Here is a 23,224-nt window from a genome sequence, read left to right as displayed (position 1 = left end):
GCGGCTCAGCTTTGCAGGAGCTGGTGCTGGCAGCAGATTGCGCTGTGCTCAATGCCGGGCTGTTTCCTGTTTCTATTCTCGTCGTCGGCAGCTCAGCTCTGCTTCCTGCCTGTGTGCCTTGCGCAGATTCCCCTGCTCAGAGCCTTTTGATTTCTGAGGAGTGATTTCAGTTGCAGGCTGAACTGCAGAGCAGTGGTCTCATGGAGGGCAGGATGGTAGCCATGGCTAACTTGGGATTTGAGCACCCTGTGTCCCTAGTGCAGGCAGGCTGTGGCCCAGCTGGAGTGATGAGGGGGGGCATAAATCAGGAAATTGTTGTAGGGTGAGCAGTTCAGATGTTGGATCCTAAAGAATAGTCCATGCTCTCAATCACATGCATTCCCTGTGGTGCTGCAGCCTGGAAATGTAGCGTGTGTTGCACTATCACTGCTGCAGCACCTACCTTGCAAGATGAACCTCTGCTTTCAAACACACTTTCAAAATGCTTCTTGTAAGGCAGGAAAATAGATTTTCACTTCATTTTTGTTGCTGAATTGGTGTTATTGGTGGCCCTTTAAAAAGCACAGGAGCCTCAGTTAGCCTGCCACTAGGAGCAGCAGTCACATCCATCTGCCCTTGGCATTGCAACAGAACCACCCTGGAGGTCCCAGACCATGCAGGAAGAGACAGGCCGTGCTGAGCTGACCTTGTGCACTACAAGGAGTGGCTGCAGGGATAAGTGAAGACATTTAACTCCTGCTGACAGCACTGCGCTCTGTGTGAGCACTGCTGTACCTGAGCCTGAAGTTCACGGGATTCGTTTTCCTGCTGACGTCATTTTGATGTTTAGGATTGACCTGTCTCGGAGATGCACACAACCATAAATGCAGTAGAGAAAACTGCTACTGTGTGGATGTGGGCATGGCATGAACCCAGGGCTGAGCCTGCTTCTGTGCTGTGGTGGTGGCAGTGCTTCTGGATTGGGCTCATGCCACTGTTCTCATGGGTGCAAGCTTGGCACTGAGATTTCAGGCAAGGCCTGCATGGTAATCAGAGGAGGAGTTGTGTAATGGTTTTATTGTGGTTTTAAATCAAGTCTGACTGAGGAAAAGAAAGAAGAATTTGCTGAACTGACAGGGGATGCCATCTCTAGGAATTGACTGCTCTGGCAACCCCTGGCCATGTGGTGGTAGTGAGTGTGCATCAGTGATGGCACAGTGCAGGTTGCCAGGGCTGTGCTGACCTCCTCCCTTGCACACTTGCAGCTCGGAGCAGAATTTCCTAATTTCTTCTGCAGTTTGCCTTCAGTTCCCCTGTCCTGCCTAGGTCAGTGGTCTCTGGTGCTTTCTCTGGCTCTGCTCTGCTTGCTGAGTTGGGGGGTTGGCTGTGTCCCCAAGAGCCACTCTCTTACTGCCTCCCTGCAGATACAGCAGCCAGATTCGTGCCTCTGCTGCTGCCTTTGCTCACCCAAACTCCTGTGATTGGCATGATGGCACTGGTGGCATTGTATGCAGAGATGCCTGTGAATGCTTTGGAGTTTAAATTGGAGTCATCAGGGACTGGAAATTGCCTTCCAGTGTGAGAACTCTGTAGGGTCGGAATATCCTTATGGCTGCAGTCAGAGGGAAGCTGCTGCCTCTTAGACAATTAAGTTTGTTATATTCCCCCTTCTCTCCCCCCTTCCCTTTTTAGAAATTTTATTTGGAGGGGGAAAGAGTAGGAGAGCAGGCCTGGAGTAGGAGCACTAGATGTGATTAAAGCTCCTGCCAAGCAGATCAGTGGGAGTAGAGTATTGACCTCTGAAAAATCAATGGCTGCTGTGGTAGCAGTGCAGCTGTTCTGCAGATCTCCCATTGCAGGAATGAAACAAAGCCAGCAGCACTTCGTCTGTCTTCCTCCCTTTTTGGTTTTGGACCTGCTTTTTGCCAAGTGGCCTGATTCACCTAGGCGTGCTAAGGTGGATTAGAACAGCAGCTTATTTTTGCAGAAATATCTTGTGTGATGCTGAGCCCCTCCTCCTGACAGCCTCCTTTGCAAATGCTTTTTCCTGCAGTGCAGCTAGAGCCAGCAGCTTCTAGCAGTTTGTCTAAAGGGAGCCTGGAAGAAGGAGCTTCTCAACTCTGTTTTTGAGCAAGGGAACTGCACCAATCTCTCTTGCACGTTCTAGTCTCCATCTTATGTTTGTTATTGTTAGCAATGACACCTGAAAGGAGCTTAAAATCCTCATAAGGAAAGGGAATATGGTCTCAATCAAGCAAAGGCTGAAGCCTTGCTAGTGTTACCCTCCTGTTCTTTGTTTTACAAGGCTGTTGATTTTTCCTGCAGTAGTGAAAGTCTAACTCTTCATTTATTTAAGGCCTCCTTGGATGAGGAACTGGTGTGTAATAGAACCAGAATGTTTTTATGTGCATTCAGTTTTGTAACGGGAAACTTAGCTTTTTTCCATAGCACCTTGATGCAGAGCCTGAGAACTCTGACTGCTCAGGTCAGAGTCTGAACTTAAAAGAAAAAGGTGTGGGGCCAAAGCCATCAATTTTAGTGTAGAATTTGAACTCTGTGTTCCTTCTTGTTGCTGGTCTCATCCTGCTTGCAAGGGGATAGAAGAGGCAATGCCCCAAGCTGAAAAAGCTTTCATAAATTGCAGTAGTGCACTGTGCAGCTCACATGACAGCATTGCTCTTCTTTCTGGATATCCTCTATTTCTTATGCCAGGTGGAAGTCATCTTCTCTTTTACACTGAAAACAAACCCTTCAGCAGCTCAGAGAGTTTAGAGCTGAGAGGTGCCTGGCAATGGAGGAAAGCTGTGTGTGGTCAAGGATTGTGTAAGCTCATGTTGCTCCATTTTGAATCTATTCAGTTAGTCCTTAGTTGTCTTGAGCAGCTTGGGAAGGGGGGTAAGTGTATATGTAGTTTGTGAACATTTACGAGCTCAAATCAATAGTGAATAAACTGACAGCTTAAAGGTGCCTGTTGTTTGGTCTCTACCCTGTTTCTCCTGTGCACCTGAAGGATGTGGTGCAGACCTCTAAGTCTGGTGTTGACGATGCACAGTATGGCCTCCTGGACATGCAGTGCTCTGTGGGGCATAAGATGCACAGTTAATTTGGTTGTATTCTAAATGGGGGAACGGATCTGTCAGTTTTCCCCAAAATAGCAGGGAGATTCTGGCTTGCCAGTTAGCTGTGTCTTTTTTGAGATAGAAAAGATTGAGGCATTTTGGGTATGGAAGTAAAGGGGAAGGAGAGGACAGGCTTATGATTTTTAAGTGTTGTTATGTGTTGCATGAGTGGAAGCTAAACTGCAGAGAAAATAAAATTGTAACAGAAAATGGGTATTTCAGTTAGTCACAAGCAAAGAACCTTTTCCTCTTTCAGAAGGAACCGGGGAATAAGTTTAGCCATTTTTCTCTGGTCTTGTAAGCATCTTCATGGAAGCAACTGGTTTTACAGACCTTTATAAGCTCCACCACATGCTTGTCACCAACTCATGATTTCCTTGAGTGCTATCTAGTGATCTGACAGTGTCTACAGTCATGTCAGTCTGCCTGCACTCCTTCCCTCTTCCCACACGCTTTCATATGTGCTTACTGGAGGTTGTGGGGGAGCGCTGTAGGAGGCTCACAGCCATCAGTGGGAATATCAGTTTGCTTTCTGGTCAGTCCTTCCTCCTTCAACAGTTTGGAGGGATGAGCCAGGGAGCCTTGAATCTGTCCTCCCCTGAGGTTTTGTTTACTTTGATCCTAAGTATTTCTTACTGTTTCATCTTTATGTTTGTTTAACAAATGAGCTCGTATCAGATAGTGCAGTGGTGGTTCCCCCTTTTGTGTAAAAGAAATCTCACAGTATCCAGCATAACCTAAGCAGCTCTGTTGAACTGGTTGTGCCAAGATTTGCAGCCCTCTCCCTGAGATAACTGAGCTCCCCTGCCCCCTCCTTTGGGTACCAGGTTGCTGTGATTTCAGGCATGGTTTTGTTGTGGTGTGAGAAGAAGGTGTGAGCTGCTGAGTCCCTATTTGTCAGCAGCGCTGACAAAGCCATGCTGGCATCAGGGAGAAATGGGCAGCCAATTGCATCTGGAACTGTTATCGTCTCAGGGTCCCTGTGGGATTCCACTACCAGGTCACATCCCAAAATAACACTGGGCAGTATGTCAAGTGAAGAAACTCAGGCTTTGGGGCTGCAGCCAGCTTGGAGTGTGAGATTGTGTGTGAAAGGGTTGGAATCGGGCCAGCGTTTTTGATCTGCATGGCAGATGAGCAATAAAATGCATAAAAACCACATTGGAAACACGTGAGGAAATTCTTCAGCCCCTGATGTTTCTTTCAAGTTGGCAGAGTTACTGCTGCTGAGCTTCACCTCCTGTCTGGGCTCCATTGGCTGCACTTGCAGGAGGAGAGGAGGAGCCCTCTTCGTGGTGCTGCATCTTTCAAGTCCCACCCTGATGCTCTTAGGGAGGCAAAGAAAACCTTGCTGACCCTCTCCTCTTTTGGCTCAATCCAGAGCCCACTGACAGCAACTGGTCTCCATTATTTCAATGAGGGTTTCCCTTTTTAAGGTTTCTTTGCTCTAACTGCCTGTGCTCTAACAGACTGTGGTCTGCAGGGAGACTGAAGTAAAATAATACTTACTCAAGTAAATGGGATGTTAAAGCTGGAGGATGTCTTTAGGTTTAGTTAGAAAACCACTCAGTGCCTTGATGTTTGGCATCCTAAGAAAATGACTTGGTAGGTGGAAAACAGTTCCTGCTGCTGAGCCACTTGCATGTAAGCATTGCAGTCTGCTTCTCTCCTTCCACATGCAGGAATCACACTTCTGAGAAACTCAGAACTGCTAACTTAGAAGATGCTGCTGTGCTGATTGAGCACTGCTTTGCTGGAAAATGGCTTTATTTTTGCAGTTCATAAAATTTAAACATCTCAAAAGCTGAAACTCACTTAATGAGTTTATATTTTGTAAGATACCACTTTCTTTCCATTCATATGTGTCATAACATCCAAGAAAAGTTTACATGTAATTTCATTTTTAGGTAATGTAAACTGATGATCTGAGCATCTGACCCAAATCCTTACAGCTGGAAGGCCAGCCTTTTGTGTATTCAAGGTCTGGGATGATATGTCAGCAGTGTAGAGAGGCCTTTACTTGCATGTCTGAAGCAACCCTGTATTAACCCACTTAATTAAAACAAAATGTTTTGATATGATTTGCAGTCTTTAGGTTAAGCTTTGATGCATAGGCAAGGTTGAAGACATCAGCTTTGAAGATTGCTATCTGGTTGCTTAGGAGTTAGTATTCCACCAGTTTTTCCCATTGCTTCACTTTATGCATTGCAGATATTGTCATGCCTGGCTTTGCCAAAGTACATCTTCTGATTCTGACCAGGTCATGTGTGAATATCACTGATAGCATGGAGCGGTCACCTCCTCTGGTCCTGCAGGCAAACTCCTCCTTCCCTGGGAGGAGCGTGTCACCCAACTCCTCATAATGGAAGGAAAGTTCCATGCCTCACCTTGCATAGCAACCTGTGCCTGTTCTTTTGTACTTGTAAGCCAACTCAGGTGTACGTTGTGGCGTGCTTTTCCTCTGAGCCTGTGAATCTCTCATTTAGGTAGCTGTAGACTCTGCCTGCCTGGTCTGAAGATATAACTACTCTGAAGTGCTGTGGATTTGAAAGCTGTATCAGGTTTTGGCCTCCAGTTCCATCTCGATGATGAAAAGTTTTTGTATACATTTGCTTATTTAGCCTGAAAGTTCCTTTAATTAAAGGAAACGTCAGTGGTTGCTAAAACTAATTTCAGATTGAACCGATTGCCTTCTGGATGTTCTGATCTCTCACTGACTACGGAACAATGAAGATGTGACCTTACACCGGGGACTGAAGCTCAGGCTGAGTAGTCTGAGTAGTAGGTAGGGACTGCAGACAACAGAAGAATGTTCTGCTCTTGGCTGTGTTGGTTGATGCCTGTTAATGCAGAATGTTGAAACTGGTGCCACTTGATACAGCTTCCTCAGTTTCTTGAAGCTGTCTTGAGAGTCTTGAGGTTCTTGTGTGTCACAGGGAGTTAGGAGAGTGTTCCTGGGACCTCTGCTAGATGAGGCATTGTCCAGGCAGTGTAAACAGGACCAGGGTATCTCAGTGACTTTTCAGGATTCTCAGTCTTTCTGCATGTTTTTTTTTCAGTGAGGTTGGCTCTGTGCTAATCAACTGAATTCTGTTGAGAGGAACCTTATCTAAAATGCCTTCCAGGGCTCAATCCAGAGCACTTCTGAGCTAGGGTTGATTGCTCTGGAAGACTTGCAAAGGGTAGACAAGGACCTAGTAAGCTTTGGTCTGCCGTTTCTTAACCTACTGTAATGTTCTGAATCTCTGTTTGCTGGAGTAGCTGTAACTTTGCAGTGTTCGAATGTGCCATAACAGACTGTCTTGCTCTGTTGTGGACTATTCCTTGCCCTCTTATTCCAGGTTGACCCTGAGTAGCCAGTGCAATTTAGTATCAAGCAGCCAGTGCAGTTGTGTTTGGAGTATTCCCAAGTATATCTCCATTTTTGAGACTTGCCATGGGATTTTTGGCACTGTTGCTTTGCAGTGAATGTTGTTGCAATAGAAGATTTCAACTTCTTTAGTTTTTTCATAGAATTACAGACTCATAGAATGGCCTGTGTTGGAAAGGACCACAATGATCATCTAGTTTCAACCCCCCTGCTGTGTGCAGGGTCGCCAACCACGAGACCAGGCTGCCCAGAGCCACATCCAGCCTGGCATTGAATGCCTGCAGGGATGGGGCATCCACAGCCTCCTTGGGCAACCTGTTCCAGTGCGTCACCACCCTCTGGGTGAAAAACTTCCTCCTAATATACAACCTAAATCTCCCCTGCCTCAGTTTAAAACCATTTCCCCTTGTCCTGTCACCATCCTCCCTTGTAAACAGCTGTTCTCCCTCCTGTTTATACGCTCTCTAGAAAAGAAAAAAGTCCTAAACTTTGAATGTCAATACTGTACATGCTGGATTTTGCTATCTTTGAAGAAAGGGAAGTGGAAACCCTGAAGAATGTTCTACGTTTTTCTGTGAAAAATCTCTTTATATATTTATTTTTTTATTCATCTCAAGTGAGTAGTTTCCCAGCTCACATGAGGTTTATGAATGAGGCAGGAGTTTTCTGTTGTTAAGAGGATGAGCCATGTTTCTGTTCCAAGTCATAGTTGCACTGAATACCTTCTCCATATGCAGCTTTATGTGTATTGTTGATGTAGTTTCTTGCCTCTAAGTTGAATTAAAAGAAGCACGTGTTAGGTGCTAGGACCATCAGCAGACATTCATCAAAGTACCAAGGGAACTGCTGGATTCAGAGGCAGGCAGCAGGACACAACACATTCAGCAGTTACCTCAGTCTTCAGCAACCTTTATTACTGACAATGACATGAGCCGAGTTGATTGATTTCAATTTGTAGTATGCCTAAGGGTGAAATTCACTTTCTGGGTGGTATATGAGCCCCATGTCTCTTTATTTGCTGATGGCTGATCTTTTTCTTTGTGTATTGCAGGACCTGTCTGGTTCAATAGATGATCTACCCATGGGTACAGAAGGAGCCCTGAGCCCTGGAGTAAGCACATCAGGGATTTCCAGCAGTCAAGGAGAGCAGAGTAACCCGGCTCAGTCTCCTTTCTCTCCACATACCTCTCCTCACCTGCCAGGCATCAGAGGACCTTCCCCATCCCCTGTTGGTTCTCCAGCTAGTGTTGCACAGTCCCGCTCTGGTCCACTTTCACCTGCTGCAGTACCAGGTAACACTGTTTGGCACCTAGTGATCTTTGGTTAAAATTGTTGGTGGGGAGAAAGTGGCCAGTGTCCGTATTTTGTGGCTATTAAGAGCTTGCGATCTCTTCCATCTTTTTTTTTTTTCATTTCCCTTTGAAATGCCTGTAACATGTACAGAATGCAGCCCAGTGGGTGGGGTAGCTGACAAACAAGCAGTGTCATTTTCCTGGGTTAGTGTGGTTGATCTTGCTCTTTTTTTTTTTTCCACTGTGGCTAAAATGCCCTTGTGAAACTGTTTGTAGTTCTGGTTTTTAACACTGTTGCATCCTTGATTTTGTGGTGAGCAATTCTTGTGATTAACCACTCTCCTTTTTGTGGTGCAGGCAATCAGATGCCACCGCGACCACCCAGTGGCCAGTCAGACAGTATCATGCATCCTTCCATGAGCCAGTCAAGCATAGCTCAAGATCGAGGTGTGTGATTTGGCTTAGAGAAGTTCTAATGGTACAAATCTGTTCGTAGAGCTAGATGTGTAGCTAAAAATTACCTGTCCTGATAACATGAATTCTGTGGTGAGATAGCATCTAAAGGCTGTGCCAGCATTATAACTGCAAGTGTTTTGTCTTCTGGCACCACATTCAGCTGTCACTGGTCCTTTGGTCTCTGAATGTTTGATGCAGGCTCATTGTTTGGCTTGCAAGATGTTTCCTCTGGCTTCTCCAGGTCTTTTCTACAAATGTTAGTTGCCTAAGTTCTGTGACTGTAAGCTTCAAAATAAGAGATGGTCATAACAATATTGGGTGGCATTTCCTCATATGAGAATAGGAGAAAATAAATGTATAATGTTAGTCTGAAAGTATGTAGATGTCACCCAGAGAAAATAAACAAGCAGACAAACTAAAAAGCACTCTGAAAATAACAAAAAGTCTCCAAAATTTGGCAATTTACTGTCAGTACCTGTAATGCTAAGTTATTTTTTTCCCTTGGTTAAAACAGGAAATTGAATACGTTCTTAGTAGCTAGGACTACTAGCAGCAACTGTAAAATGTCCCTTGGCTATTGCTGAAAGAGTTCTGTTATCTCAGTGGGTAATGCTGGCACCCTACTAGCAACGACTGTAAAATATGCCTCAGTTGTTGCTGGCAGAGTTCTGTTAGTGGTTCCTGTGAACTGTTGTTGCTTAAGACACGCTTGTCCAGTGGCACCTCTGGGTACTTTGCTCACTGTCTGCTCCCTTCCCTGGGTGACCAGGTTACTTGCAGAGGAATCCTCAGATGCCCCAGTACAGCTCTCCCCAGCCCGGCTCAGCCTTATCTCCCCGTCAGTCTTCTGGAGGACAGATGCACGCCGGAATGGGGCCATACCAGCAGAACTCCATGGGAAGCTATGGACCTCAGGCTGGGCAGTACGGACCTCAAGGTGAGACATGAGCAGCTTCTCGAGGGGGAACCAAGCAGAGTGAATGGGAAAGGCCTCTGTTGATGGCAACACCTTGTCTTTGGAGAATCTGTTTTGAGTTGTCTCCTCTTAATCTGTGGGTGATGCAAAACAGTCCACTCCTTATGGGGTGGTTCAGCTTGTGCTTTGAGTACTGTGCTGAGATTCATGAAAGATGTTATTTGAGTGCTAGCTGTACTTGCAAATGTAGGATCTCTCCTCTCTTAGAAGGATATAGGCAGCACCTCCAGTGTGCTAGAGAAAAGCCAGCTAACTTCAGAGGAGAAGGAAATCATGTGCGGTATGTTTTGGAAAGGGTTAAGTGAGTTTATTTACATCCTGTCTTGGACCGTTTAGCTCAGTGTGGTTGGCTGAGGTTTGGGGGAGCATCAGTCAGCTTTAGAATCGATGTTGTATCTTAGCTGTGTCAAAACACGTTACATGGCTTCTATCCAAGTGCTTTGACTTTTTGTAGAGGTGTTAAGACTCCCCCTCATCTCCGTTAGTGATCTTTAAATATTTGCTGATAGAAGCTTTGTATGGTGATTCATGAACTAAGTAGCTGAACAATGTTGTCTTCCCCTTGTTTTATCTCTTTAGGAGGTTATCCCAGGCAGCCAAACTACAATGCTCTGTCCAATGCCAACTATCCCAGTCCTGGGATGGGAGGAAGCATGAACCCAATGGCAGCAGGGAGCCAGATGCATGGGCAGACTGGTGTGCCTCCATACAGTGGACTTCCTCCCGGGAGGATGAGCCACGCAGCCATGGGGAACAGACCTTATGGACCTAACATGGCGAATATGCCTCCTCAGGTGGGGACAGGGATGTGCCCCCCACCAGGGAGCATGAATCGCAAAGCACAAGAAGCAGCTGCTGCTGCCATGCACGCTGCTGCCAACTCCATCCAGAACAGGTGAGGCATGAAAATTCTGTTGGTCTGAACCTATTCAGTGCATTCCCTGTGTTGTCTCTAGGTTTGAAAGCCGTGCATGCAGTAACCCAAAGTTGGTGTGATAGAGAACACATGAACATGTACTTCCTTGGAGATTTACCTTGTTGAAGTCTTCTTCTTCTATCTTAGCTGCTCCTTATTTATTTATTTGTTTGTTTGTTTATTTTAAAAGCTTGAATAAGTGGTGTAATTTAATATATTGTTAATGACCTGCTTAGGGATTTTTTAATGTTGATGGATGAAATCTGTTTAACCCGGTGTTTTCTTAGATTGTTTTGGCTTTCTGGTCTTCTCTGTGGCATGTGTGATTTTAAAACTGCTGTGTGTGTGTGGTAAAGCCCATAAATCTAGCAAGCAGCATCCATCTATCCAGATGCGTTTGTCTGGACCAGGGCATTGCTTTTCCACTGTATTGAACTTCCTTTTAGGGCTTTGATGGGCAATTTTGGGAAAAGGAGCTGGAATTCAGCACTGAACTTCACAGCTGTTTCCTGTGTTTTATTTTGCTTTAATTGCACATTTCAGGGCAGTTGTTATGTGGCCTACCAGAGTGCCACAAGAGCCACAAACTTGCTTATAAATTAGGTTCCCCCAGTGAAGCTGTTAGATTTACATGCATTTGTGGTCTGACATGGCATCGTACTCTTTATCCTGTTTTATCTTATTCGTTATCCTGCTTTAGAGCTTATTTTTGCAATCTTCTGTCTGATGACTGCTAAGAGGTCAATCAAGGCATCAAAGTGCATCCTTTCGATTAATGTGTCTGAGGGACAGTTGTGTGTGGAGTTTTCTGACACATGTGCAGTCATGTCCTTTTGTGGATGTCAAAAAGAGAGGAAAGCCATTAAATATGAGGAGCGCTGTTCTGCGCATTTGTAGAAATGCCATATTGTTGCTTAAATGCTGCAGTATTTGTAGATGAGCTTTTCCTGCGAAGGTGACGTAGGACCTGAAACCAAGTTCAGTTTGGGGATAAAGATAAGAGGTCAGACTGAGTGCTGAAGTCCATCTTTCCTAATGGGTTGTGTCTCCTTTGCTTTTGAGAGTGGGGCTTAAGTTCTGCAGTGGGTAAGCTTTCAAAGAGCATCAGATCTTTGTTCACTTGCTGAATGCCCGCTTTTGTAGTAGAAGGTTTCTTCTAGTCAGTCTGTTTTGTTAGCAGGTGCAGTGTGAATACTTCGTATTTGGAGTAAATGTCTGTTTCTTCCTTGCCTTTTCTAGGCCTCCTGGTTACCCCAACATGAACCAAGGTGGAATGATGGGCACTGGCCCTCCTTATGGACAGGGAATTAACAGCATGGCTGGCATGATCAACCCCCAGGGCCCACCTTATCCCATGGGTGGAAATATGGCTAACAACTCTGCAGGTAAGGCAGTGCTGAGTGCTGGGCATTGGGTGGCTTAATGGGTCTGGAATGAAAAGCATTGTCATAGATTCTTGTAACTTCCTAGGGATGGCAGCAAGTCCTGAAATGATGGGTCTTGCAGATGTGAAATTAACTCCTGCGACAAAAATGAACAATAAGGCTGATGGGACCCCAAAAGCAGAATCCAAGTCAAAGGTAAAACTTTTTTAAAGGGATGTGTGTGTGTGTGTGTATGTGTGTGTATATACATACATATATATATATATATATATATGTATTTATGTATCTATATATATATATAACGACACAGCGTATGTATCTAGTGGTGAGTGTATCTCCCAAGAGAAACCCAATGTGAATTGCCATCTACCATGAACAGACTGGCCATTAGCATGGCTGTTTGTGCGGTACGTGATGGTGCTGCATGGTTTTAACTCTGCAGTGTGGCAGTGAGTGAGGTACCCTCTGCTGGGATGTGTTATCTTTTGGATAGTGACGTATGCTGACATCTCCTGTTAGATATGAGCAAACTGTATGACTGCTGTCCTCCTGTCCCTCACTGGAGTTCGGTCTGTCCCCATGTCAATCCTGGGCTGGTCTTACCTTTATTACTTGCAGGGAATGTGCCAGAACAGATGCCCCTGTAGGGGGTCAGTTTTTCCAAGTCTCCAATTGCAGTATACAGCTAATGATACAGTTGCTTGAATCATAGGTGGTTTCAAAAAAGTGAGGACTGTGTAGATTTAAATGACATTTGCAGTTGGCTGAAGTGTTTCCTGATATATTTAACAGCTGAACCCACAAAGGGTCTCTCAGAGAGGTGGTTCTGCAATGTGCCCTTGATTTGCTTTGATTGGTTTCACTAGCATTCATGAAACCTTTTTCTTTTTAAAAATACATATCCTGTACGTACGGACTGTTTTCTTGATACCTTTGAGTCATACTTTTCTTTTAGACTGACATGTGTGGGTCTGGTACAAAGCTGATCTCAATATAGTACCTCGAGCTCTGACTGCTGTTTGAAGCCATCTTGGATATGAGCTAGGTGTTTTTGTGTTGCTCAGTACTGATATGTTTCCTTTTCCTAGAAGTCCAGTTCCTCTACTACAACCAATGAGAAGATCACCAAACTCTATGAGCTGGGCGGTGAGCCTGAGAGGAAGATCTGGGTAGATCGTTACCTGGCTTTTACTGAAGAGAAGGCCATGGGCATGACAAACCTCCCAGCAGTTGGCAGAAAACCTTTGGACCTTTACCGGCTCTACATCTCAGTGAAGGAGATTGGAGGATTGACTCAGGTGAGTGTAGAGCAACTGGTGTGGTGACTGAATGTTTGTGCTCAGGGCTGCCCAATGTCTGGGCATCAGTAGGCAACAGAATTCAGCGTCGGCTTTGTGGCTAGATGGAAACTTTGACTTTCTATTTAATAGTTTATTATTATTATTTTTAATAATGCTTATAAAACCCAGGATCCTTCTAGCTAACCTGCTTTCTCATTGTCTGCTTGGGAACAGCATGTCTTGAGATTCAGTGCAAAGGTTTTTCTCCTTTCTTTGTCCATGGCGAAGATTGGTGACACTGTCTTTGCCTTTACATCTGGCTGTTAGCTGACCTCATGGCTGATTTTATTTGCTGTGTGGTGTTATCTGTGCCTCTTTGAAAATTTTTCTATAGGTGAGGGAAAGGTTTTACTAGTTCTTGAACACAACTGTATCTGCTGTGCTTAGCCCTTATTGCATCCTTTGTTTTAGCTGGGAAGTGATTCTTTTTGGAGGAGACATAGGTGGGATTTAGAGTCTCATGTTTGGTTGTTGCAGGTCAACAAAAACAAGAAATGGCGCGAGTTGGCCACAAATCTCAATGTGGGCACGTCCAGCAGCGCTGCTAGTTCTTTGAAGAAGCAGTACATCCAGTGTCTCTATGCCTTTGAGTGCAAGATTGAGCGAGGTGAAGACCCCCCTCCAGATATCTTTGCAGCTGCTGATTCAAAGAAGTCTCAGACTAAGATACAGCCTCCATCTCCAGGTGAGTGTTGACGCTAGTTAAGGTGTGCAGTGAATGGTTGAACCAGAGGACCCTCTAGCACAGAGTGCATGACTGCATGTGCTGTGGGTCAGACTGGCTCCAGACTTCCCCAAAGCCCGTCTGTCTTTAATTTGATATCTGTGGTTTGTGGATTACTTTGATAACATGGATGTAAATTATTCTGGAAATTTCATATATATCATAATGGCAATATAACAGCCAAGACTTTTGGGATAGTTCTGCTCATATATATACTTGTGTATGTATGCCTCAATGCTTACCAGTCCGTGAATGCCTGATGAGAAATTGAGAGAGAGAAGCCTGGATTTAGACTGTCAGGACGTTCTCTGCCCATTCGAACATCTCCTGTCATTACTGTTTGATCTTGTGGAACTTTCTAGAAAAGTTGTACTTGTTCTGACTGTGCAGATTCTTCCTTATAGGAACAAATGGTTGGTGTACATTTGCACTCACCTTCCTCTTGAGCTAATTCTTTTTGTCTTTAGCAAGTTGGTACTTTGAGACTTCATGTCTGGAGAGCTTTGCAAGCCTATTATGCCTATTAAGAGTTAAAGGGCTTCAATTTTAGAACATTTAAAATAAACTTCTAAAAAGTTTGGGATTCATTAATCTTTGTAACGTTGTTTCAGATTTGATGGAGTGCTCCAGTTTCTGAAGAGTTAATCATAGAGTTCAATTCAGATTTGTTAATATAACCTAAGAACTAAAAAAAAAAGGAAAAAATAACAAACAAAGCAGCTGGGCTAGCAGCGTTTGCTGTCCTCTTCAGTCTTTGAAAGGTCTGATAGTTTCTGTCTAATCTGCATTGAGTTTGCCACTTGAAATGCAGCTGAGCTTGTCAGCTTTCCAGCTTGTCTTATAAGGAAAACCCTCAGGCGCTGTTTCTGGTCAGGAGCTTGTTTGTGTAGGTGAAATAAGAACTGTGACACTTGGAAGTTCTTGTAATGTTTGGGGGAAAAAAAACACACAAAAAAGCCTTCTTGTTACTGGAACTTGGTGTCATCTGTGCCTGGCTCCTGAAGATGGAATAATGAACTCTTTATTTGATTGTACTGCGATTGTCTCTCAGCCTTGCTAAGGCCTCAACTGAAAGTGTTCTTGTCCAGATATAGTGTTAACAACTACATTTATCTATTCTCTCAGAGTTTTTCTAAAAGAACAGAAAAATACCTTTCTACCTGTCAGGAAACGTGTCTCAGCATAGATTCACCTTGGTGAAGAGAAAATGACTTTTGTTTCGTTATAACAAGCTTCTGCCTACTGTTGTTCCTAAGTTTTTAAACTTGATCTTGAATCCCCCTTCACTTTCTTTCCAAAACATCTTTCTTTCCCCCTGAGATAGCATGCAGCGGAACAAAGAAGCTGAGAGCATTTGGAGTTTATTTGGAGAGGGCTGAGATGTTTGGGAAACCACTTAAAACTTCTTGTAGCAGTAGATACCTGTCAGAGTTGATTAGATGATACATCAGGTTTTCTTTTATTTTAGCAAATGTGATGGTATGCGAAGGTCCCAAGTTTGCCTTTTAGGGCTGTGCTGCAACTGATCTTGTGCCTCAGCAGATCGGTGGTTGGAACTGGCAGGGGTGCTATCACAAGCCACAGGTCTGTGCAGCTCTGTTGGCGTAGTCCCTCAGTGTGATTGCTGCTATCTGAGGACTATTCTCTGTTTCCTACTTAAACTGCTCTCTCTGCTTGTCTTACTCCAGACACCTGCACTGAATCATGGTTGGTTGCAGTGATCCTTTTGGCCTTATCACTCAGCATGTTTGTGCTCCTCTTTCATTTTTGTTTTCTTCCTCTCTCCTGCTCCCCTGCATTAGCAGGGGTGAGGGCATGGCGCACAGCACAAAGTGTGCTCTCAGCACTTCAGAGCTGTGGAGTCCCAGGGGACACAGCTATTCCAGGGTAGCTGAGGCTCATGTTAGTAGCATCTTTAAGGGTTGTGAGCCTGTTTACCAGGGAGTCACCCTTCTGGAGCATAACTTCCCTATTGGAAAACTGAGCGGGCAACAGTGGAGTGTTCTGCAATCCCACTGTATGGGGAAGGGACTCTCATCCCATACAGATGTATGTGATTTGCTGTCCTTGTAGACTCTGTAATCTGTTGACGTTGGCTTCTGTGTAATTTCAGCCTGCTCTGTCAAAATTAACTTTTCAGTGCTTTATCAGTGATAGAGGTCACACTGCATGGCTCTGCATTACCCACTGCGTGTGGCCCCAGGGGATGTAAAAGCCTTACAGGGCTTACAGGTCAGAGAAGAGCTCTTGGTGTTGAAGATACTTTCCACGAATTGCTCCTTACTCACCCTCAAAAAGCAAAACTGTTTACAGAACGTCCTCTGAAGCGGGCTGGGGATTGCCTTGTGGGCACTCAGCATGGGTTTGCTGCAGACCGTCTTGGGTTCCCGCTTGCAAACTGCAGCACGTGCCTGGGGAGCCATAATCAGCCTACTGTTGGTTTTAATTCCCAGAGCACGGAGCTGGCCTGGCTCCAACTGTGTGTAAATTTGTGAGTGGGAGGGACAGCAGGGGGTGGGGACAAACACCAAATGGCAGCCACGCGGGGAATGTCTCAAGGCCTCTTCATGCCGCTGCCAGCATTTGTAAGCACATAGACGAACAGCAAATTCCTGGGGAAGCAAGTGGAACCAAACTGCTGCTGAGAAGGGAGGGAGAGCTGCAGGAAGGGTTCATGAATGAAACTCCCTGCTGAGCTGTCTCTGCCCTTCCTTCTGCCGAGAGCTCCCCGGGCTGGGAGGGAGTCACAGAGAGAAGAACAGGATGCCAGGAAGGTGGGGTGTAAACAAACATGCCCTGGACATGACCTCAGAGGATTTTAATGAATAGCTGAAATGACTCATCAACCAGCAGGGTTGAAGCTGAGGGATATCGGGTGCTGGGGACGGTAACTAATGGAAACATTAATTAAGAGTTCAGCTTCTGCCAGCTGCAAAGAGCATATAAACCTGAGAGCTGACACTGTCACAGCGATCCAGGGGCAGAGTTTCACAGCTCACAGCACAGCTGGATCGCACCTGATGGCCTTGGATTTTTTGATGAAGGCTTAGTGAGGTGTAAAGCAACTTGTGCAGAGTCAGGGAACTTGCTGGACAGGTTTTGTTGTTCTGTGAAAGATCCTGCATCTCTGGCATTCCTTGTTCCAGGAATTCTTGGGAGTGGTGCCTGAATTCACCTATGTGAATTAACCCCACTTGAAGGGCAGAGAAGACAGAGGAGCCTTGTTCAGAGCTACCTAGTGACTGCAGAAGAAGTCCCAGAGTTTCCATCAGTTGGAAAGATTGTAAAGCTTCTGGGAGACAGCTTAAACCCTTCTGGGCAGAATTAGGATGTGAGGGCAGTGGGTCAGAGGTTGTCATTTGGCAGGAAGAAATGCATTCCCTACCGCGTGGTCCTCTGTAGAGCACTGACCTCTAGGACTGTATAGCTTGGGCAGCTCAACAGAGTGCTATAGTGGTGGTACTGTGTGCAAAAAAGGAAGGTGGTTAAGTTGTAATAAAAATGAACACTTCCTTTCAGCTTCACCTTACTCTACAGGGTTCTTCTGGGGAGTCTGGTCCAGTATGTCCTTGGAAGCATTGCGCTCCTTGTACTGTTTTGTCCGTATTTCATCCGTCTCTTTGTTCAAAGACTGATCGCTGTCTGTTATAGAGGCTGGTGCTTCGGGAGGTTCTGGGTTACATCTGTAGGATGCAAAGCTGCTCACGCCACAGTTGTGTTCTTGCAGCGGGTTCAGGCTCGATGCAGGGGCCTCAGACACCTCAGTCCACCAGCAGCTCTATGGCAGAAGGAGGAGACCTGAAGCCTCCAACTCCAGCATCTACACCACACAGTCAGATGCCTCCTTTGCCAGGCATCAGGTATGTAAATGTTGCACTCTCTTCCACCATACTGGATGTAAGTTGTGATTGTGAGGTTGCCAGAAGTTGTTCCCACAGCTGGCTGGAGACTTTGAGTACCTGTTTTGATAGACTGGTTGGCTTTGCTACTTTGTTAGTAACTCACAGTGACCCTGTTGACGCTGTGTCTCTGTGTGTGAATAACCACTGCTTTTGGGATTTGGTAAGGGTAGTATTGTAGAAGGGTAGTTCTTGCCTCCTTTGGAGAAGCGTGGTTCTGGTCCTTCTAGGAGATAGCAGTATCTGAGAGGGAATATGTGGGGTGAAGAATCTTGAGGAGCACTGTGGGCCTCTAAAAATCTGTGGGATTGTTTTGTTTTTAAATCAGGAGTAACTCAGTGGGCCTTCAAGATACCTTTACAGATGGCAGTGATCCCACGTTCCAGAAGCGGAACTCCATGACTCCGAATCCAGGGTACCAGCCCAGCATGAATACCTCTGACATGATGGGTCGCATGTCTTACGAGCCAAATAAGGATCCTTATAGTAGTATGAGGAAAGGTGAGGAAGTCTGTGCCTACTCCTCTCCCTTTTCTCCAGGAGCACTGTCAGTGTATCTGGATGAATGCTGGAATGTGCTGTGCTGTAGGAGAACTGCTTGTCCTTCTTTCACAAAAGAAGGGATGTTTCTTTCTAATGCAGAGATAGATGTGTTCACTGATCCTTCTTTCCTTCTTTTAGCTCCAGGAAGTGATCCGTTCATGTCCTCAGGGCAGGGCCCCAACAGTGGTATGGGTGACCCTTACAATCGTGCTGCAGGTCCAGGGATGGGTAACATGGCCATGGGACAGCGGCCACACTATCCCTATGGTGGTCCTTACGACAGGGTGAGGTGGGTGCTTTAGCCACACTGATTTTCCAGACTTGCTTGTTTCAACTGAGCTGATTGCTTTGACTTGTCCAATCGCTGCTTTTTGTTTTTCATTTGAGCATTGAGGGGAATGTCACAGAATTTGTCACTTGTTTCCATGTAGGACGGAGCCAGGCATGGGACCAGAGGGCAACTTAGCAGCTGGAACTCCACAGCCAAACATCATGCCTTCCACTTCGGAATCAGGGATGTACTCTCCCAGCCGCTACCCGCAGCAGCAGCAGCAGCAGCAAAGGTTTGTGTGGGGCATTGCCACAGAGAGCTCTTTCCAGTTGAGAGAAGTACTGTGATAGAGAAATGTATCTGATGGAAAAGTGATGCTTGTGTTTCTTCTCCAGACATGATTCCTATGGCAATCAGTTCTCCACTCAAGGCACATCCTCTGGCAGCCCCTTCCCTAGCCAGCAAACTACCATGTATCAACAGCAACAGCAGGTAGGTTATCAGAAAGTGTCAGAACGAGGAGTTATATCTGTGCCAAATGTGAAAAGAGGAGTGTTGAAAACCCTGGGATGTGTGTTTGCTCCATGTGTAGGTGTTGAACAAAATTAAGTATGTTTTACAGGAGGCTTTCTTGACAGTTTCCACATAGGCAACAGAAGTTTTAATTAGCGTTTCCAGTGTTGTGTTAGAAAAACACAACGTTTGGAGAAAACGGCTTATGTAGTTTCCAAACCAGCACGATCTGGGCAGGGAGCAGAAGGTCAGGAAGCATTCTTGGACTTTTTTGCTCCTCTGGAACTTTCTGAATCCCATCCTGTTTCTGTAACACTTTGGATCTGAGTGATGACATGAGCTTGTTTGGAAGACGTCTTTCATCGTTCTGGGGAAGCATTTCAGGTGGATCAATCTGGTTCTGCCTTAGTGAGCCCGCAGGCAAGGTCTTCCAAACTGCCTCCACACCTCCATTGCCCCATTGCCTTCTGTCAACTTTCTTTCAGAGCAGAGTTTGAATGAACGTATATCTCTTTCCATAATCCTTACGTATGACTTGCTCTTTGTATCAGTGCCAAGATGCATACTGTTTTCATGATAATTTTGAGCCCTCTAGTTGAGGAGTGTATGGAGAGGGCACTGTCAGATCTGTGCTAAGAATAATTTCAACTGCTCTGCAGTTTGGCTCTGTAACCAGAGCCACAGGGCTGTGAGCCAAGAGTTTGAGTTTCTCTGGTACTTGTCGTCTTTGAAGCCCTAGAGCTCCATCTGAAGCCAGTCATGACAGTAGGGCTTCTGAGTTGACTGTGTAACAGCCAGAGCACAGACCCTTGGGGGCAGAGAGGTCTTGGATTTTAATTTTGTTTTAGCAATTGAGTGTTTTTTTTCCTGCACTTCAAAGCAGTATGGGGGTAAAAAGTTCTTGCTCCTTTCACTGATGTGTATTGGAATCTACAGGGAAGGAAGAAGCAAAAAGTACAACAGTTTTCAACACATTTTGTTTGATACGTGAGCAAAAACCTGTGCTTTCTAAGAAAATAGAGAGAGGGTCTGATGAAATTCCTGGATTTGGAAGGAAAGAAGTTCCTGTACACAATATGATTTGTGGTGAATGTACAGTAGAGCTGAGTCTTTTCTACAGGAAAGTCCTTTCTGCAGGTGGATTTCTGTCCTTAAATCATTCTTGTAGAATCCACGCAAGGAAAGCATGCAGCCAGCTGCAAGGATTTAATCTTGGCTTGTGAAACTGAAACCTTGATCCAAATCACATTGGATATGGCTAACTCTGAAAGCAGTCTTTTGCTCTTACAAACCATGCTGTAGAGTGTTGTCCTCTGGCTCTGAATGTTTCTACTGTGTCTAGGTTGCCTGTTTCTGGTTTGACAATCTTATCAATGCCTTTATTTTCCATTTAGAATTACAAACGACCGATGGATGGCAGCTACGGCCCACCTGCCAAGCGGCATGAAGGGGAGATGTACAACGTCCCGTACAGCACTGGGCAGGGGCAGACACAGCAGCAGCTGCCTCCAGCACAGACTCAGCAACCGAGCCAGCAGCAGGCTGCACAGCCTTCTCCACAGCAGGACCTGTATAACCAGTATGGGAGCACATACCCTGCTGCTGACCGCCGATCTGCCGGAGGGCCGCAGAACCAGTTCCCATTCCAATTTGGCAGAGACAGGGTCTCGGCTCCCCCAGGCTCCAATGCTCAGCAAAACATGCCTCCTCAGATGATGGGGGGTCCCATCCAGTCTACTCCAGAAGGCCCCCAGCAAGGTGCCATGTGGCAAGGGCGCAACGAAATAGGGTACAGCTATCCGAATCGGCAGAGCACTGGCTCTGCACCCCAGGGGCCTGCTTATCATGGAGTGACTCGAACAGATGATATACTGCATTCAGAACAGAGGGTAAACCATGAGGGACCATGGCCTTCCCATGGGAATCGGCAGCCTCCGTATGGCCCCTCTGCCCCTGTTCCCCCAATGACTAGGCCACCTCAGTCTAACTATCAGACCCCTCCTAGCATGCAAAATCACATTCCTCAGGTATCCAGCCCAGCACCTCTGCCCAGACCTCTGGAGAATCGCACTTCTCCCAGTAAATCTCCGTTTCTGCACTCGGGGATGAAAATGCAGAAGGCAGGACCGCCAGTCCCCGCCTCACACATCACACCAGCAGCTGTACAGCCTCCCATGATACGAAGAGACATCACCTTTCCACCAGGATCAGTAGAAGCTACTCAACCTGTATTAAAGCAAAGGAGGCGGCTGACAGCAAAAGATATTGGTAAGAGGAAACTCCTGCTTTTCTGCTTGTGCTCATCAAGAGACTGGGTGTTACCATTTCTCTTTGGTACAGCACTGCCAAATTGAAGGGTTCTGCCAGCTTTTAAGAACTCTCCCAAGTTAGTTGTGATATCAGATACAATGTTCGTGCTGAGCATTGTCTGTGCAGAGATTGCTTTTGCATAAAATCTGCACGACATGTTAAATTGTCTGTGCTCTTTGTGGGACCAGAAAGCAGTATCAAGTACCTCACTTTTGTTTTTAAACTTCAGGAGCTGGAAGTATCATGTCTTTATGTTCTAGGAACTCCTGAAGCTTGGAGAGTGATGATGTCTCTGAAGTCTGGGCTGCTAGCTGAAAGTACGTGGGCCTTAGATACCATAAACATCCTGCTCTATGATGACAACAGCATAATGACCTTCAACCTTAGCCAGGTGGGTGCAGATGCTCTCTGATGCAGGTCTTTGAAGTGCTAGGTGTGTACAGATTTCTGTCAGCACAATAGTAAGAAGCAGCTCGTGCCCTTGTAGAGCTATACTGTCAGGTGTCCCTGTACCTGTGGAGTGTGTCAGGTCTGAAAGGCATGCTGGGTCCGAGGAGCTGCACTGAGTGCTCATTGACCCTTGGATTTCCACTTTGTTGGTATGCATGTGTACAGTCTCTCTTGGGGGACGTAGAAAGAGAATCATGGTGGGGAGGCCAAGAGGAGCTTTGCAGCAGAGTGCTGTGAAGGATTGAACGCTGCTTGCCTAGCCTGATGCAATGGCATTCACCTCTAGCTCTGTCCTTCCCCATGGGTCAGTGTGCAGCATGGTTTGGGTGCTATTCTAAGGGCCAGCCTATGTCCATGCATGGCTGTTGTCAAAGCTGTTCCACAGTGCTGTGAATGCTGTCTGCTTAGCATTGCCCTGCTCCTTTCTATGTGTTAATCAAAGAGGAGATGAAAACCAAGAGTGTCTGTTTGCACAGGTATGCATGTGTGGACTGTGCTGCTGTTGGATCCTGGCAGTCAGGGTCTGTTTCCCCCTTGTTTCTGTTCTCAGCGGACAGAAAGCTCTCTTTTGCTAACAGCTTATTGCCAGCATGAACAGATCTCATTAATGAACAGCACTACTTAAGATCTCTGCCCTTAATGCAGTATTTTTCCAATTGTTCAGTGGCCTAAGTTGCTTTATGATCACTGTTCCCTTTCTTCATTCCTTCTCCTCCTGTTTTTCTCCCCCCCCCATAGTTGCCAGGCCTGCTGGAACTCCTGGTGGAGTATTTCCGGCGCTGCCTGATCGAGATCTTTGGAATCCTGAAGGAATATGAGGTGGGAGACCCAGGGCAAAGAACACTATTAGATCCCCAGAGGTTCTGCAGATCTTCAGCTTCTTCTCATGAGAAAGGGGAGGAGGATGAGGAACCACAGAGCCTGAAGTATGAGGAGGAAGATGATGAGGAAGAGGAGGAGGCTGCATTTTCAGGCAAGGACAAAGCACCTCTAGAGTGCAGCGAGGAGAAATTAGTTAGTAAATTTGACAAACTTCCGATCAAGATTGTGCAGAAGAATGACCCGTTTGTGGTTGATTATTCAGACAAGCTGGGACGAGTGCAGGAGTTTGAGAGTGGCCTGCTGCACTGGCGGATTGGTGGTGGTGACACTACTGAGCACATTCAGACCCACTTTGAGAGCAAGATGGAGCTGCCTATGATTCACAAACGAGCATCCTGCAATTCTGTCTCAAGGAAATGCGCAACAGCTGAGAGCAATCCAAGCACTAGGGAAGGAGAAGCTTTTCCATCTGACAGCTCCTCAGAGAAGAGAATAACTGCCACCATGGATGACATGATTTCAGCACGTCCAAGCTCATTATCAGGCGAGGAGGAAGAGGCCAAAGCTTCTGAAACAGAGAAGGAAAGTAAGTTTCCATTTGGCATTAGTCCAGCACAGAGTCACAGAAATATAAAAATTCTGGAGGATGAACCTCACAGTAAAGACGAGACGCCCCTCTGTACTATCCAAGACTGGCAGGACTCTCTGGCGAAGCGCTGCATCTGTGTCTCCAACATCATCAGGAGTTTGTCGTTTGTGCCGGGCAATGACTTTGAAATGTCCAAACATCCTGGGCTGCTGCTGATTCTAGGGAAACTGATTCTCCTACACCACAAGCACCCGGAGCGCAAGCAGGCAC

The 23,224-nt window shown here is 45.9% G+C and overlaps 1 protein-coding gene across 2 annotated transcripts in view; it reads left to right on the top strand.

Moving 5' to 3' along the window:
* Window positions 1–23,224, top strand: part of ARID1A (AT-rich interaction domain 1A) — a 54,761-nt gene that overhangs the window by 29,530 nt on the left and 2,007 nt on the right. For both annotated transcript variants that reach the window (XM_072355535.1, XM_072355534.1), the window contains 16 exons: window positions 7,520–7,760; window positions 8,118–8,207; window positions 8,986–9,153; window positions 9,772–10,087; window positions 11,348–11,493; window positions 11,579–11,688; window positions 12,582–12,791; window positions 13,311–13,518; window positions 17,285–17,417; window positions 17,785–17,957; window positions 18,138–18,288; window positions 18,431–18,562; window positions 18,666–18,762; window positions 20,178–21,051; window positions 21,354–21,484; window positions 22,282–23,224. The exon at window positions 22,282–23,224 is cut by the window's right edge and continues 2,007 nt beyond it. In XM_072355535.1, the coding sequence (XP_072211636.1) occupies window positions 7,520–7,760; window positions 8,118–8,207; window positions 8,986–9,153; window positions 9,772–10,087; window positions 11,348–11,493; window positions 11,579–11,688; window positions 12,582–12,791; window positions 13,311–13,518; window positions 17,285–17,417; window positions 17,785–17,957; window positions 18,138–18,288; window positions 18,431–18,562; window positions 18,666–18,762; window positions 20,178–21,051; window positions 21,354–21,484; window positions 22,282–23,224 (4,123 nt within the window). The remainder of the gene's footprint in view (window positions 1–7,519; window positions 7,761–8,117; window positions 8,208–8,985; window positions 9,154–9,771; window positions 10,088–11,347; window positions 11,494–11,578; window positions 11,689–12,581; window positions 12,792–13,310; window positions 13,519–17,284; window positions 17,418–17,784; window positions 17,958–18,137; window positions 18,289–18,430; window positions 18,563–18,665; window positions 18,763–20,177; window positions 21,052–21,353; window positions 21,485–22,281) is intronic.

The sequence above is a fragment of the Excalfactoria chinensis genome, chromosome 22 (assembly GCF_039878825.1).
Source record: "Excalfactoria chinensis isolate bCotChi1 chromosome 22, bCotChi1.hap2, whole genome shotgun sequence".
In the NCBI taxonomy this organism is placed as follows: Eukaryota; Metazoa; Chordata; class Aves; order Galliformes; family Phasianidae; genus Excalfactoria; species Excalfactoria chinensis.
The sequence above is the reverse complement of the archived record's forward strand: the minus strand, read 5'-3'. Positions and strand labels throughout refer to the sequence as shown.